Source organism: Phasianus colchicus, chromosome 1, assembly GCF_987193195.1.
Source record: "Phasianus colchicus chromosome 1, bPhaCol1.hap1.1, whole genome shotgun sequence".
Taxonomy (NCBI): domain Eukaryota; kingdom Metazoa; phylum Chordata; class Aves; order Galliformes; family Phasianidae; genus Phasianus; species Phasianus colchicus.
This window is the reverse complement of record NC_143436.1, coordinates 181,308,551-181,323,936: the sequence shown is the minus strand read 5'-3', so window position 1 is coordinate 181,323,936 and position 15,386 is coordinate 181,308,551. Positions and strand designations below refer to the sequence as shown.

Genomic DNA, 15,386 nt, shown 5'->3' with positions numbered 1-15,386 from the left:
AATACTTTTTTTTTATCTTAAAAAAACCCAATACATTGTTAGCACTTGGACATGATGTCCTGCGGATGGGAAAAAGAAGAAAAATATGAAAAAGCAGTCATATATTTCTAAAGAATATAGAGCAGCAAGACTTTTCCATGTCTCCTTTATATCCTTGGCACTGTGAGGCCCTGCCAGGGGATGCTCAAAGAGAAGGCAGAAATAACTCTATTCTTTTGCAACTTATCGATCATAGATGATCGCTGATATCTCAGAGTAGCAAAAATGCCTTTTAATTCAAATATCTCTTCATTTAAGATCTGGAGCAAATCCAGCTCTTCCTCCATGCCCAGATGGTGATGTTTGTACCCATTTTCAGCCATCCCTGGTGACAAGGAATGGACTTGTATTAATTAAAGACAGTGAAACACTTTGTCTGCCAAGCCCAAGGCATTCAGAGTGCTGTTGTGGGTTGACCCGAGGCAACAGCTGAACGCCCACCTGGCCTCTTGCTGACACCCAACAAGAGGAATGGGAGAGAGACTTGGAAGGACTGAGTCAGAAACTCATGGGCTGCGATAAGGGCAGTTTAACAGGTGATGCAAAGCTGTCAAAGCTGTGCAAGGAAAGCAAAACAATATGGCTTTTTGTGTGCCCTCAGCCTACCTGCTGGGGGGGACAGAGCAGCTCTGGATGTCCCTGCTTGAACAGGGTTGGACCAGATGGACGCAGAGGTTCCCTCCAACCTCAGCCATTGCCATCGCAGCCAGACAAGTGCTGATCACAGAATCATAGTATGTTTTGAATTAAAAGGGATATTAAATATCGTCCAGTTCCAACCTCCTTCCATGGGCTGGTTGTCCTCCACCAGCTGAGGCTGCCCAGGTCCCCATCCAACCTGGCCTTGAATGGTTCCAGGGATGGGGCATTCACAGCTTCTCTGGGCAGCCTGTACCAGTGTCTCACTGCACCGAGTAAAGAATTTCTCCCTAAATTCTAATCTAAATCTCTGCTCTGCTAGTTTAAAAACATGTAAAAAGTCAGTCTTCCTCCCTGTTTATAAGCTCCTTTGAAGTACTGAAGGGCTCCAATGAGGTCTCCCCAGAACCTTCTCTTCTCCAGGCTGAACAAGCCTGTCTTCATAGGAGAGGTGTTCCAGCCCTCTGACCATCTTTGTGGCCTTTCTCTGGACCTGCTCCAACAGCTCCACACCCCTCCTGTACTGGGGGCCCCAGGCCTGCGCACAGTACTCCAGATGGAGCTTCATGAGGGTAGAACAGAGAGAAACAATCCCCTCTTTCTTCCTGCTGCTCCTCTCTTGATGCAGCCCAGGATGCTGTTGGCTCACGTTCTGCTGCTGCTGAAGCAAAAGTCATCCAGGAGACAGGGAATATCAGTTCTATCAGTTCTGGAGAAGTTTCCTGGAGAGGAGCCTATTGTCTCCGAGGAAGTGCCTGAGAATGCTAAATCTCTACATCAAACTATAGATGAATTAGAAATACATAACATAGATGTCTGATTGATGCTTATCTGGGAGACAAGCATACTGTTACAGCCAATGTTCTCAGATTTTCTCAAGTGAAACACGTTGTAATTGTACCCATGCACATGTCTTGTCTGCAGCTCCAATGCAAGCCACCAAGCACCGCGACCCCAGGCAGTGGAACCAGCCCTGGCTGCATGCATGGAGGAGGTTGGCAGGGAAACACCAGGCCTGGGACGCTGGGAGGAGCCCAGCCCAGGCACAGATCCCCAGGTGGAGCAGAGGCAAAGGGGTTGGACCTGGGTCAGGAGTGGTTTCACAGAAGGGTGAGGCGCCGGCACAGCTCCAAAAGTGAGGTAGGCACCAAGACACGAGGCCTGGGGTGGAGTAGGAGAGCAGTTTCTGCACTGGCAGAATGCCTGGCTCCTGGCTCTGGGCCCAGCAAATGATAAAAGGAAAACAGAAGAGGACCTGCCAAATGACCTTACTTGGGAAACCTAAGTTTTGCTGCGGTGTGGGTTATGCCTTGCTGGTACACTGGATGATGGAGGTGAAAGCAAGAGGTGAGGGGTAAAAAACACAAACTTGGAGGAAGACAAATGTTCAGTTGAGAGACTGAATGAAAGTTTAGCCCAAGTGTGACTGAGGTGAGAGACTCAAGAGACTGAAAAAAATGCCAGGGTGGAGCCTGTGGCACCCAGACCTGACAATTTCCATCACTGATGAGCAGGAGGAAGGTGAGAAGGATGGTGAGACTGTGGAGTCTAGCAGATCACTTGCACAGAGATGCAGTGCCTAATCTGGCAAACTCTGCTAGGGCATGGATGCCCCAGAAACATATTTAAAGTAACTTGCAACTGGCAGAATACTTTTGACTTCGTCGTTTTTCTGTGTCATTGAGGCAAAGCATTGCTGATCTAGTCATAGGAGGCATCAGCTCCACCTCAGCAGATGGTCAAACCATCTGCTGGGCAGGGAGAAGTATGCTGATTCGTTGCATGAGAATCAGATTCCATGATTGTGCATGAAAGCAACTGGGGAGTTACAAAGAGCATTGAGATCACTATTAGCGTGGCCTGAAAGGGACACAGCCAAGGAGTATTTCTTGGTCACTGGCTTATAGCCTTCTTCAAACCTATTAGATTTTAAAACTCACATTATTTAATGACATATATTTCTCTATTATCACTATGATAGAATTATGTAACTCTCATTTAACAGAAAAAAATGGGCATCAGATTTGAGTCCATTCTTCTCTTCCTCTACAAAGAAGACTTGGCACAAGTAATTCTACATGAGACATAAATTCTGAGTGCAGACCAATCTGAAAATAGAGCTCAGCTTCTGACTGTGGAAATAAGTTACCCTCCTGCTTCTGTGCACTGCTAACTGCAGCAAGGAGCAGACTTTGGACAGATGATGTGCAGAATCAGGATATGCAGAGAGTTAATGGCTATTTATCTTTCAGTCAAAAAGGATCTCAAAACAAATAGTCCTGTACACTATCTAGCTGCCTGGCTTAAGGGTAAACACAGTTTATATGTGCTGGAGTATTTGCAAACAAAGTAACTTTGATAAAAGGTGATCCACCTATACCGTACACGTGATACGAACAATTTGTTGGTATCTTGATGAAATAAGATCTTGCTTCAGTGCAAGGCGGCTATAAACAGGAGGCACTGTTAATGAAAATGCTATCACATTATGTTCATTTGGTGATAATGTAAACAGTTGTTCAAAGCACAAAGCAGTGCAGCCATTGAAGATTTCATTATCTTCAGTCTATTCATCAATACCCAAAATATTATTGTTATTTTCCACCCACTCTGTCTAAGTTGTCTTCCTGATAAAAAGATAAATCCCGTATTTCAGGCGCAGCTGCAATGGCTTTGCTGCAGTGCAAGCTTTGAATCTCTTCAGTCAGTGATCATTGAGTCAGATTGCTGGTGGTTGTTTTTTCCAATACTGGCTTTTTTGTCTTCTCTCTTGATGGGAAGAGTTTGTTTCTCTGTCACTATCACATCTAGAAGTTTTTGCAGAAGATTAGTGACATCAATTACCACTAAATGTGGTATCAATGCTGTATCAATTGATATGTCAATTGCTAAATGATTGTGGTATCAATCATTTAAACACTTGAGAATAACATTACCTCAGTATCCGTAGAGCAGTAGATATGTAGGCACAGCAATCATATCCTAGTCCATAGCTATGCGATGTGCATTACAAGCAGCCTTATCAACAAGGCAATAAAATACAGTGGCATCTTACAGATTATACTGTAACTGTATTTCTCTAATTGGAAGCTCTTGGAAGATCTCAATGAAAAAACTACTAAATAAGTACATATATACTTTTAATATTAGTTAAAAACAAAGCAACATATGCCACTGATTTTGAAAGATCCTTTTTTCTTGGAAGAGCAGAAGTGTTGCTATGAATCCCTGCTTCTCCATGCTCCCCTTCAGCACGGTGCAAAGCTGTTGAAGAATCAGAGAGATGCACCAACTTTAGCATCCCTTCATTGTGTTGGCAAGCAGAGTTTGTGGCCAGGTGCTACATGGAACCATTTGCCTGAACTCCTCAGATAAGCACCTTGCATAGTAGAGAAATGCTGTGACAATTCATAATTTGGTTACGCTGCCAATTCCTTTTAAAGATACAATTAACTATGTTACAGCATTTCTGTAAGCTTTCTTGTATTGTTTGAAAAAGTATGTTTTTTTTCCCAACATATTGTTTTTCACAACATTTTTTGAAATTTGATTTGGTGATCATCAATTCACCTTTGTGAAACACATTATATCCCCAAAGTCTTTATCTGACACAGCACAAACTTCTGTCCATGCTGGCCAACAACTGGCACCCAATCTGTTCACCTGCACAAGGATTTTGAGGACCTAAATATGCAGTTATCTGTTCCAACCTGTAGCAGCTGCCTTGCATGCCTTGTCATGTTGCATGCCTTGTGATGTTGAAGACCGTGAGCAGCTTTGAAAAAATTCATCTGTGACACCAGTCCGCACTCCTGGTTGCATTTGATGCCCATTGAACCCCTCCCTGGAGCCACGGTAATTGGATTCATTGCAGAAATGCATCCATAAACAGGAAGTTTCCTGTTAATAGCACTGCAAGGAATGGGGTGGAGTGATTTGAACTAATATTCAAAATAGCTGTTATCAAGAGAGAGGATCAAATAGGTGGTGATGAGCAGATGGTTTTGGTTGTTAGCACTTCTGAAAGGTGACTGAAGAGAAAACAAAACAAAACACACACACAATATTCTTGTAACTTAAAGCTATTAGTCAGGATTCCCCAGTTCACCATATTCACTGGTGCTGTACTGTAGTCTAAAACAATCCCAAAGGAGAGAAAATAAAACTTTTCATTCTCTTCACTGAGCCTTTGAAGGTAGCAACTCGAATGCCTCTTCCTTTTTCTTACATTTAAACTAAAATATTTGTATCCTTGGACATAAGAAAAAATATTTTTTATGATAAGGGTAGAGAGGCACTGGCACAGGTTGCCCAGAATGGTGGCAGATGCCCCATCCCTGCAGACAATCCAGGTCAGTCTGGATGGGGCTCTGAGCTCCTGATGGAGCTGTAGGTGTTCCTGCTCATGGAGTTGGACTAAGTGGCCTCTAAAGGTCTCTTCCAACTCAAACGATTCTATGATAGAGTTAGAGTTAGGGTACTATGGTTAGGCTGTGCTTGGACTAGATGATCCTTGAGGTCCCTTCCAACCTGAGTAATTCTATGATTCTATGATTCTATCCTGGATTTTCTCCTCTGTTCTTTAGTTCTTTTTCAGCAATGTCTTTGTTTTTTGTCTTCGTATCTTTGTATAATAGCATAATTTGCAATATTATGCCAATTTTTATGACACAATAAACACAGTAAGCACAGATTTAAAATGAAATGCAATAACAGTAATAGACCCCAAATTTGGATTCACATTTGTTTTTCTCTGAACAACAGGACACATTCTTGCCATGTTATGCTTCTGCAAAATCTCTGCAGTTTCTCTAAGAAGCTTCTTATAGAATCATACAGATTTTTTCATTCACTTTTTGTTTTCTACGTTTGAAACACCAGAAACAGAGTGAAAACTGATTGTCCTTGTGGACATCTACAGCAAAAATCCATCAAGGAGCGCATTTCAAGTCTTAGCAATACATGAATCACTTTGTTTAAAAGGAAAGCAACTGTTGTAGGTGCTCTTCTAGGGGAAGTTGCTTTATTTGCTTTCTGTGCAGTTTAGGTACTGCTGTTTCCTGATGTCACATGACTGTTAAGGATGGGATGTGATGGAGAATCCATACTGGAGGATAGTGATAGCTGTGAATGCATATGTGCAGTTTTCTCCTGTGCTGGATGAGGAAAGCCATAACATAGCCGTGTTCCCTGTGCACCTTACTGAATTACACAGCAGTATAAACTCTTCATAGACTGTTTACAGTCTGGGGTTGAAAACTGAGTGCTGCTGCCATTGAACCCTACATGCAGGCATCCAGCTGGGCAGCATACTCATGCAGAACTTCACGGTATTCAGTAACAGCACGGGGCTTTTTGCTACTTCTGTTTCCAGTTGCTCCTGTTTGTGCCTGATGGGCTAACTGCTAGCTTAAATACAGATTGTGAAGGCCTAAGTAAGAATCTTAGAACAGAAACAGTCTCTTTGTAACACCCACATTTTATGGGTTGTAAAACTCAACTCAGAGCTTGGTATGTTTAAAGGTGGGAGTATTTTTCCCCAGTTACATCATTTCACCTTTATTTACATTGGATTTTAATTGCTTTATTGTTACCTAGTCAATTATTCTACAGCCTTCATAAGAAGCTCTCTATTGCACTAGGTAACAGGATGTTGGGAGCAGCAAGGCTGTGCTGCCAGGGGAGGTGAGCTGGGAATGCAGAGCAGAGCAAAGCAAGCAGGAACAATGTCTCTCTAAGTCATGAATCTCAGGTCTGCAGTGGGAAGTTTGTGCTGCCATGTTCTTCTGAGAGACAGGACCTATTTGCTCAGACTGATTGGCTACAGATGTCCAGCTTCTGAACTTGGCAAGGACCAATACACTGCAGAGCTATGTAGAGCTCCTTTGTTTGTTTATATGTTTGTTTTTATGAGTTATAAAACCTGAAATAGAGATCCCAATATGATTAAGGAGTACTGAATACTCTGAATAGCCACTGAATTCAACTGAAAGATTTAGGCTTTAACGTTGCCCACGAAACAACCACAATTGCTGAAACAACATGTTCCTTAATGTTCTTGTTGATGCTAAAATGATTTAAGGGATTTTTAAATGATGTGAAACTGGAATAACAATCTACTGAGAAGTCAGATAGGCATTTTTTAGATCCATGCCCCATTCCTGGAAATGTTCAAGGCCAGGCTGGATGGAGCTTTGAGCAACGTGATCTAGTGGAAGGGGGCTGGGGGCTGAACCAGCTGATCTTTAAGGTCCTTTCCATACCAAACCATTCTATAATTCTATGATCCTATGTTTTTACATGCTTCTGACTTTGTGTCCTTACATTTAATGAAAATTGCATTATTTGGAGAGGAAATAGGACAGTCAGTTCCAGCTCATAAGCGTTTAATTGTTGTGCCTGCATGTCATGCACCCATTATAGTCAGTGGAGATCTAGTCAATACTGCTAATGGATTCTAGAATAGGATTCAGATGGCTAAATGAGATGTCTCTTTCAAAATGAGTCAAATAGCTCTACAGTTTCCAGTGGGCTTACATATAAGCATCTAGCCTCTAGGGTAGATAAGCACTGCACGAGGCTGCCAGATGTGACACGTGGCATATAGGAGACCTGTGCCCTTCTTGAAAAGCAACTGAGGCTCAGGCAGAATGCCCTTTTTAGATGGCAGTAGACAAAATGTGTGAGCAATTGAACCAAGGCCCTCCACTTAGATGCCTACATTTATATACTTACAATGTGAAGCTGAATCTCATCCTTTGTATTTATTTGCCAAGAAACACTGAATCATTGTGTTGGTCTGCCCAAGAAAAGTATGCAATCTTCTTAAAAAAAAAAAAAAAAAAAGCACAAAAAATATTGTTTTTCTTAACAATACTTCAATTTTCACTTTTTGTTGTTTTCTTAAAATCAGCAGTAGTACAGAAATTTTATTGTTGTTAGCTGCAGAAACCTATTTGTGCACATTCATCATAGGGATGGTCTAATGGCTCCCCTTACAGAAAATCAGAAAGTCTTGTATGCTGTCCTTGTGCTAGTGTGTATGTAGATGAGCAGCCACTGATGTGAAATAGCATTACCTCTCTGAAGTCTGCAATGGCAGTGTTTTATGAGAATTTTTAAGAATGCTGCTATCATTCTGGTTTTTGGGGGTCGCATTTGACAGATTGTGACTGTATTGACACATGGTGTATGGACGGCTTAATTCTCACCTGAGTTTTGACAAGACCTTCTACTGGTGTGACTGAAATAAGAAAGCATGAAGATATGTATATATATTTTAGCATAGCTTAGCATTTACATATGGGATGAGTTTCATTTGACAACCTTACAGTTGATGCAGCTGTTTCTCATATGGGGCCACACCAAGTTCCTGCCAGAGGATAGGTATAGGGACGGTTAGTAGGATTGGTTTAGTGGTATGGACACGGGCATGAGTCCAGCTTCACCTCGATCAGTGTAAGCATGTATTACCAAGGTAGTTTAGCTTCAGCTCCTTTTTGCCTTCCCAGCTTGCTTTTCTGTGACTGACTCCCAGCCCATGTTTCTTCTTTAAAACTGATTTCTTTGCCCATTGCTATCAAATATGGCTCTAATGATTACAAACATGTAAACCAAATTTAATTGCTACAGCCAGTAACACGCAGATAGATAGGACAGGTTGGGTGGATTACGCCTCACAGCCACACAAAGAGGTGTTTTAAAATACTTATAAACAGGAGAGAAATAAGCACCTCAGAGTTGAGCAATAGGCCTAGTGAATAAACTGCAGAATCAAAATAACAAATTATGACTCTTTCTTCAAATGTAAGAATAATTAAGCATACAAACAAAAGGATAATAAGACATAAATGCCTGCCGCATATGAGTACAGCATGTTTTGCATATCTGACAAGAACTAAATATATATTGTGTTATGGTAATAAGCTGGGAAAGCAATACATTAACTGTCTCCTTGAATGAGTCTGATATGCAAATAACCCAAGAACCATCCTTTTCTTTCTTTCTTTTCCATAAAGTTCTTTTTTAATTAAAGGGCAGCTTTTAATTGTGTTATTCTTCTATTAAGCCCCGGTAGCAACATAGTGTGTACCATTTTGTTTTGGAAATAGTGTTCTTCCAAAATGTGTAATTACCTACAAGGTTAGGTAACCCTTCATAATTTGATTTGTCAACTTTCTCTGAGTCAGAAAATCACCTCAGTTTGCAAAAGAACTGTCAAACATATTCAAAATCAATCAAGTATTTATGGAGATCCCTGAACTGGAATGACAGTCTGTGCCACGGGACTGCGTACAGATCCCGACCAGCAACCAACGACCATCTTGTTTATTGAATGGTTCTTGTTAGCATGTATTTATTACGACCATAATTTATTAGTCATTCTTATTTTTACAGGTCTGTTACGGCCTCTAGTGGCTTAAATTTACATAAACACCGTCTCGGTCCTCGTGCCAGAAGCTCAGAGAGAAGTGGAAAGCGCTGCAGGGCAAATTGCAGGAAGCGGTGAAGCTATAGGGATTGCAGACCCTGGGCGTGTTCAGCGTTTCTGTGAGGGAAAACATGTTTCAGCAGACTCCCATCGGATGCTTCTTACAAGATTTGTCATGCTCATAATTCTCAACAAACCCACCCTTGCTGGCTTAAAGGAAAAACGTTTTGGTTTTGTGTTTGTTTTAACTTACAGTGTCTTTAAAAAAAAAGCCAAAAAACGAAAGATGAAACCAGCTGCATATACCATAACATTTTGAAGAGACAGATGGTTTTATCTGAAGACTGGATGTATAATGTAGTAAGTCATTCATTTTAAACTTAGCTTCCACTTTATAAATGGGCATATTGTTGTCTGACAGACTGAGTGAAAGCCCCTTTGCCTGCCTTCTCCTTTTCCAGGGCTTTCATCACAGCTTTCCCAACATTCTGGTTACCTTTCACTGGCAAAACGTTCATTTAGAGGGCCGTGCAGAGTAAATCATGAATATCAGAATCACCACCAGCAGACCCCAAGAACACAGAAAGTCCTTTGTTTTTCCCAGAAGAAATGTACATATGACATGCTGTTAAATAGCTCTTTAGCTCTTTTTTTTTTTTTTTGCTAAAACATTCAATCCTATATCATCCAGTGCTTCCTGTCCAATGGTATCAATACTCTTTGGCATTTCTAGATACTTGACAAGCCTCTTTCACTGCTGTTTTTGAAGAAACATGGCTAATTTTCCTCCATCACTGCAATTTTATACACTTCAAGTACTTTTGAAGCACCAAGTTTTATTTTGTCTTGCAAACTTACATCTGTCCTCTGGAGAGCAGCTTTTATTTAAATATTCTGTAAGTTGGTTGCTATCATTCTGGTCAATGTAATTGCACAGCATTTAGTCAAAATCCTGCAGATGATGAGAACGGGGAAGCATGAGCCCCCTTTTTTCCCCATACTTTTTCCAATCTGTTTCAAGCTAGGTTTCAGAAGATGTATAAACTGTATCTCCTAAAAGAATCCCCATTTGGCAACAGGTTGAAGGACATTTTTAAGAACATGAAGTGGTGGCCAATAAATTGTTTATAGCCAAAGAGGATGAATGAAGGGCTTACTGAAGACAGCCACATTTCTTTCCATGAGAACATCATTTGCCTTCTGTCAAGTTCAGGCTTGAAAAATAAGTATTTACTTTTGAATATTATTTTATATAAGATACCAGACTTTCTCAAACATAAATCTATTTAGCAATGTGTAAGGAAAAGATTTAACTCTAAAATTTTCTGTGGTAGAAACATTTTAATCCAGATACTTGTAAGAAATCTTCTAGAATTTACTCTGTGTTATCTGTATATTTTTTTTGCTGAAGATGCAACTTAGATCTTAGATCTTCTGAGAGCTTTTAAGTTAGGCCATGCTTTCATGTTTAGAGCAATGTTATCACTTCTTCTCTTTTTCCAGAAAAGAAAATGTTTTGGAGTGTCCACATAAAAAGAAATTCCTGTAATGTACATAGTTGGTACAAGGTTTTTGTTTTATCACTTCCAGAAGAGGAAGCCATACTGCCACCTGCAAAACTCTATTTATCGTTGGAAAACAGCAGCTTGTTACTAAAAGGAAAAGACAAGTCCTCAATGACACCATGCAATATGCTTGTCCATAATTAACACCATTTATTAATCACATTTACCCATTTACTCAGATCAGGAATGACTTTTAAGAGTTTCTAATGTGTTTTTGAAAATCCAATGAATGGACCTTTTACTAGAGGGCTACCCATTATAGGAAAGCACAGTTCTATGAATTTCCTTTTTTTTTTTTTCTTTTTTTTCTTTCTTTTTTTTTCTTTTATTTTTTTGCAAGAGTTGTGAGGCTTCTGTGCCTCACTCACAGACACAGAAGCACAGTCTTCAGATGCAAATTCTTACATGCTTTCTCTCAAGCATTCCATAGCACAGTAAGCAAGCCTTGGAAGAAAAGGAGAGGAGTGTCTCCTGGCATTTGGCTATTTCACTGAGAAAGACGTTATTGGTATGATGTGGACATCTGGTGCTTCTGATTCTCTCTTTTCCTGATTATTTCCACAGGTAGGTGATGAAGATAATTTGGAATTTACATTTAATGTAAACCCCAAACATTAACTTAAATATACACATTTTTACCCCAGTTATATTAAATTCCTGTAAAGATTTGCAAAACTAATGTTAAACTGGGATTCATGGAATGTAAATGAGAATATTGTATACAAGCAACACCAAGGCACTGGAAGAAATGGCACAGCAGAAGTTCAAGGAGTGATGTGTGTACAGCGAGCCAAGAGACTATGAGCAGTGAGGTACTACAAGAAAGAATACAGGTAAAAATAAAAACAGACAGAATTCGGATGTAGGACAAACTCTGCTACAGCCATGCCAGGGAGAAGGCTCCACAACACAGATGTGGAGCAACTGCAGTATGATACAAGGCAATTTTGTGCTGAGGTTTTGTAAGAGAGCATATAAGGGATGCCATAGATCCTGCACCATCGTTACCACTCCAGATGAACTTGGAAGAAGTGATGAGGGTAGACAGTCAGGGCACAGTGACGGTGACTGCTCCTTTAGAGCTGGGAGCTAAGCATGACAACATGGCAGACAAGGCAAAGGCATCACTAGCCAGGATCTACTCCACTGCTCCAAGCAAGGAAATGGCTAGTCTGTGGGTGGCAACAAGGGTTAACCAAGAGTCCAGCTTAGCAGACAATTCTTTGGTTATGATGAAGGTTCAAACAGGGTCACCAGTTGCCAGGTTAAGGTCAGGATTATAGGTCTGGTACTAACAACAAGGGTCAGATATAGCCCCTTGATGACCAGGTTGGACTCAATGACAAAGCAGGTCTAAGGTCAAGCCAGTAACTCAGTCTCCAGCTCAGAGACACAACCAATGACTCCATGGCCAACCACGGGGTTGAGCTGCAGACTGACACTCTTCTGACATAACTCAGGCTGTGAATGAAGCCCCAGGGTGGAGCCGAGCCAGAGTTCCTGGGCCTGAGGGCAGGGCGTGTGGGAGGCCTCAGGTGAGGCTGGCCCGGACCATTAGGCCTATGAGTACCCTCAGGGCTCTGACCTCAATACTTGATGCCCCTTGTTCTTGTCACCACAGATAACCCTGGCCAGACACATGGAGCCTTGTTATGTTTATTGCTATACCCATACTTCCTTCCATCACTCCCCCAAATTGCAAGTGAACATCAGTGCTTGAATACTTTATTTCACAGCTTGTGAAGGCATTTTTTTCCTTTTTCTCTCCCTCTCCAGCTCTTTATACAACTACTAGATATAAATTTCCATGTAAATTTTTTTCACTGAGGATTTATGTCTGCAGTGAATCACAAGTTGCTGCTGCTGTTCTGCTATTAGATGAGCCGGTTGGCAAAACGTGACCATGGTGAGCAAAGATAGCATGTCCAAACACAATGCTTATGCATGCATTTACTTACAAAAAGGTTAAACTTCAGTGCTACAACAGCAGGAAAATCTATACAGGAGCACTTTTGCTTGGTTTTATATTACAGGCTGTCAGAAAAGTTTAAAGTGGCACTTAAGTCCTACAACAGCCCGAATGCTTTAGACTGGGATCTTATTTTATAGGTCAAACTAATGGTCTGTAATCATGGGAAAGATGTGCCAGGTCCCAGCAGTAGATCCCTGGGGTAGAACAGTACCTCCTCCAAACATTTTTTCATCAGCCACTTCTAGAAAAAGAACATATTTGTTTTAAGAATAAAAACTTCACTTTCCTTCCTTATTCATCTTAACAGCAAACAAACCTCTAGAGAAAACCATTGCATTCAGAGCTGTATCTGGGAGGAGAAATCCCATCAGGGCATATTGGAGATTTTTTCATCTCTTCCTGAAATTAGAAACTTAATGTATTTTAAAGGGAAAACAAATATTTCTATAATCACAGCTTCCCCTGATCTGGAGGAGGAGGGAAAACATCTTTTTCATACATCTTTGATATTCTCAACACATTTATAGCAAAAGTGGAGAAAATTAATAGATGCTCCCTTGGGTTTCTGGAATTCCAAAGCCTCATCAGAGACAGTAATTATTTTGGGAGTCTTTCACTATTCCCGTAATTGATGTGTTTACTTCCTTCTTATGACAGCACATTGTAATTTTCTCTTCCTGGTGTAGCCTGATGACTGCAGCCTGTTTTTGTTTTCAGTCCTGCGTGCTGATGTGCTAAAACTGACTCAGCAGATGGACTGTGACTGCAGAACAACCAAAAATGATGCAGACCTTCCCTCTAGTGAGATGCTAATAATCTGCACACCTAAAGACAGCGTAACGTGAATTTGTAGGTTGACTAAATTTAGTTAATTTTACAGGTGTGGGTTTTTTATAGAGATCACCCTTGCACTGCACATCCAAAGGCTTCTTTGCATTTTTTTTTGTAGTATTCATTGTGATATTCTGCCATCTCTTTGCATATTTCAATGCTTTTAGCTGTGACCAGTGGTAGTAACTGGAACTACATTGCAAAGGGTTACAGCACGCACCAAATGAAGCTTAAATCCAGCGAGGCACACCATGTTACCCTGGCTACGCATAAAGACTGGGGGATGAAATGCAGGAGAGCAGCCCTGCTGAAAGGAATTTAGTGGTCTTGGTCAGCAGGACGTGGAACGAGTCAGCAGGGTGCCCAGGCAGCTGGAAAGGCCAACCCTGCCCTGGAATGCAACAGCCACGGCACGGCCAGCTGGGTGAGGGAAGGGTTTGTGCTGTGGCCTCACTTCCAGCACTGGGTGCAGTTTTCGGGGCCACAGCATAAAAAGGATATATTGGAGGGTGTCCAAAGGAAGACTACAAACACGAGGAAGGGTCTGGAGGGCAACCGGTGTGAGGAGCACTGGAGGTCCCCCGGTTTGCTCAGCCCAGAGCTGCGCAGGCTGAGGGGAAGAGTCTGCACCACAGGGCGGCGGGCATGGAACAGCCTGCACGGGCCGGCGGGCATGGAACAGCCTGCACGGGCCGGCGGGCATGGAACAGCCTGCACGGGCCGGCGGGCATGGAACAGCCTGCACGGGCCGGCGGGCATGGAACAGCCTGCACGGGCCGGCGGGCATGGAACAGCCTGCACGGGCCGGCGGGCACGGACCGAGCGCCGGAGCTCAGGGAGCGTTTAGACAGCGCTCTCAAACACCGGCTTTGTACTTTGGGTGGTGCTGCGTGGATCCGCCCACACGCACAGCGGGAAGCCCGGGCCGCCGCGCAGCGCCCCCAGCGGCCGCGCCGAGCCGTGCCGGCCGGGCCCTCCCCCAGCGGCGCGGCCGTGACGCACTACGCCGGCGACCGGCCCCGCCCCGGGCGGCTGCGTGCGTCCCACGCGGGGCTGCGCGGAACATGGGGCGGGCGGGCGGCGGCAGCGGGGACGGAGGCGAGGAGCCGGCGGCGCTGGAGGCGGTGCGCAGCTTCGAGCGCTGGAAGAAGAAGTACAGCCGGCGCACCAGGCGGCTGCGGCTGCAGCGCAAGGAGCGGGAGCGGCCCGAATGGCAGGTGGAGCGGGACGGCATCGGGCGTCTGGTGCAGCGGTACCCGCAGGTACGGCGGGCCGGGAGCGGGGTCCGGGGGGAGGTAGAGACGGAGGGAGCAGCGCCTCCGTCGCCAGGGAGCGGCTGTGTCCCGCTGACCTGGCAGCGGTGTCCGCCTGCTGGAGGTGGGGCACAGCTGTCCCCGTAGGTTGTGCCGTGCAGGCAAGCATCGCACGTTCTGGGAGTTACTGGAAAAGAGCCTGAAACACCGTAATGTCGTTGGTCACAGCCAGCGGGACGAGAAAGTCCTGTTGGATGAGCTTAATCTTCGTTTACAATAAGGTTACCCACCTCGCTGTCCAAGGGAAAGCCTGTTGATGGAATGGGTAAAGATGACTGAAAATGGGATTATATAAAGCGGGCAGTCGTTTACAAGAGGGGCTTCCCAGGGCCGTTTCTCTTTAGTGTTTTTATCAGTGACGGGATGCAGAACTTGAAGGTCTACTGAGTTTGAGGATTGTATTAAACTGGGATGAGCAGCTGACTCCTGTGAGGCTAAAATAACTTTGTGGAGAGATCTCAGCAAACTGGAGGGCTGGGTAATCGCCAACCACTTGAAGTGTAACCACAGCAAGAGCCTGATCCTGCGCCTGGGATAGGCAGCCTTGGATCTATGGGGAAAGACTGGGGGACAGAAGGCTGGGAACAGCCCTGTGA

At 43.4% G+C, this 15,386-nt stretch overlaps 1 protein-coding gene across 2 annotated transcripts in view; it reads left to right on the top strand.

Annotated features, from left to right (window-relative positions):
- The first annotated feature begins 14,495 nt into the window (after positions 1 to 14,495).
- DDX10 (DEAD-box helicase 10) overlaps positions 14,496 to 15,386 on the top strand; it is a 165,346-nt gene continuing 164,455 nt past the window's right edge. For both annotated transcript variants that reach the window (XM_031606202.2, XM_090133885.1), the window contains exon 1: positions 14,496 to 14,739. In XM_031606202.2, the coding sequence (XP_031462062.2) occupies positions 14,542 to 14,739 (198 nt within the window). In that variant the 5' untranslated portion in view covers positions 14,496 to 14,541. The remainder of the gene's footprint in view (positions 14,740 to 15,386) is intronic.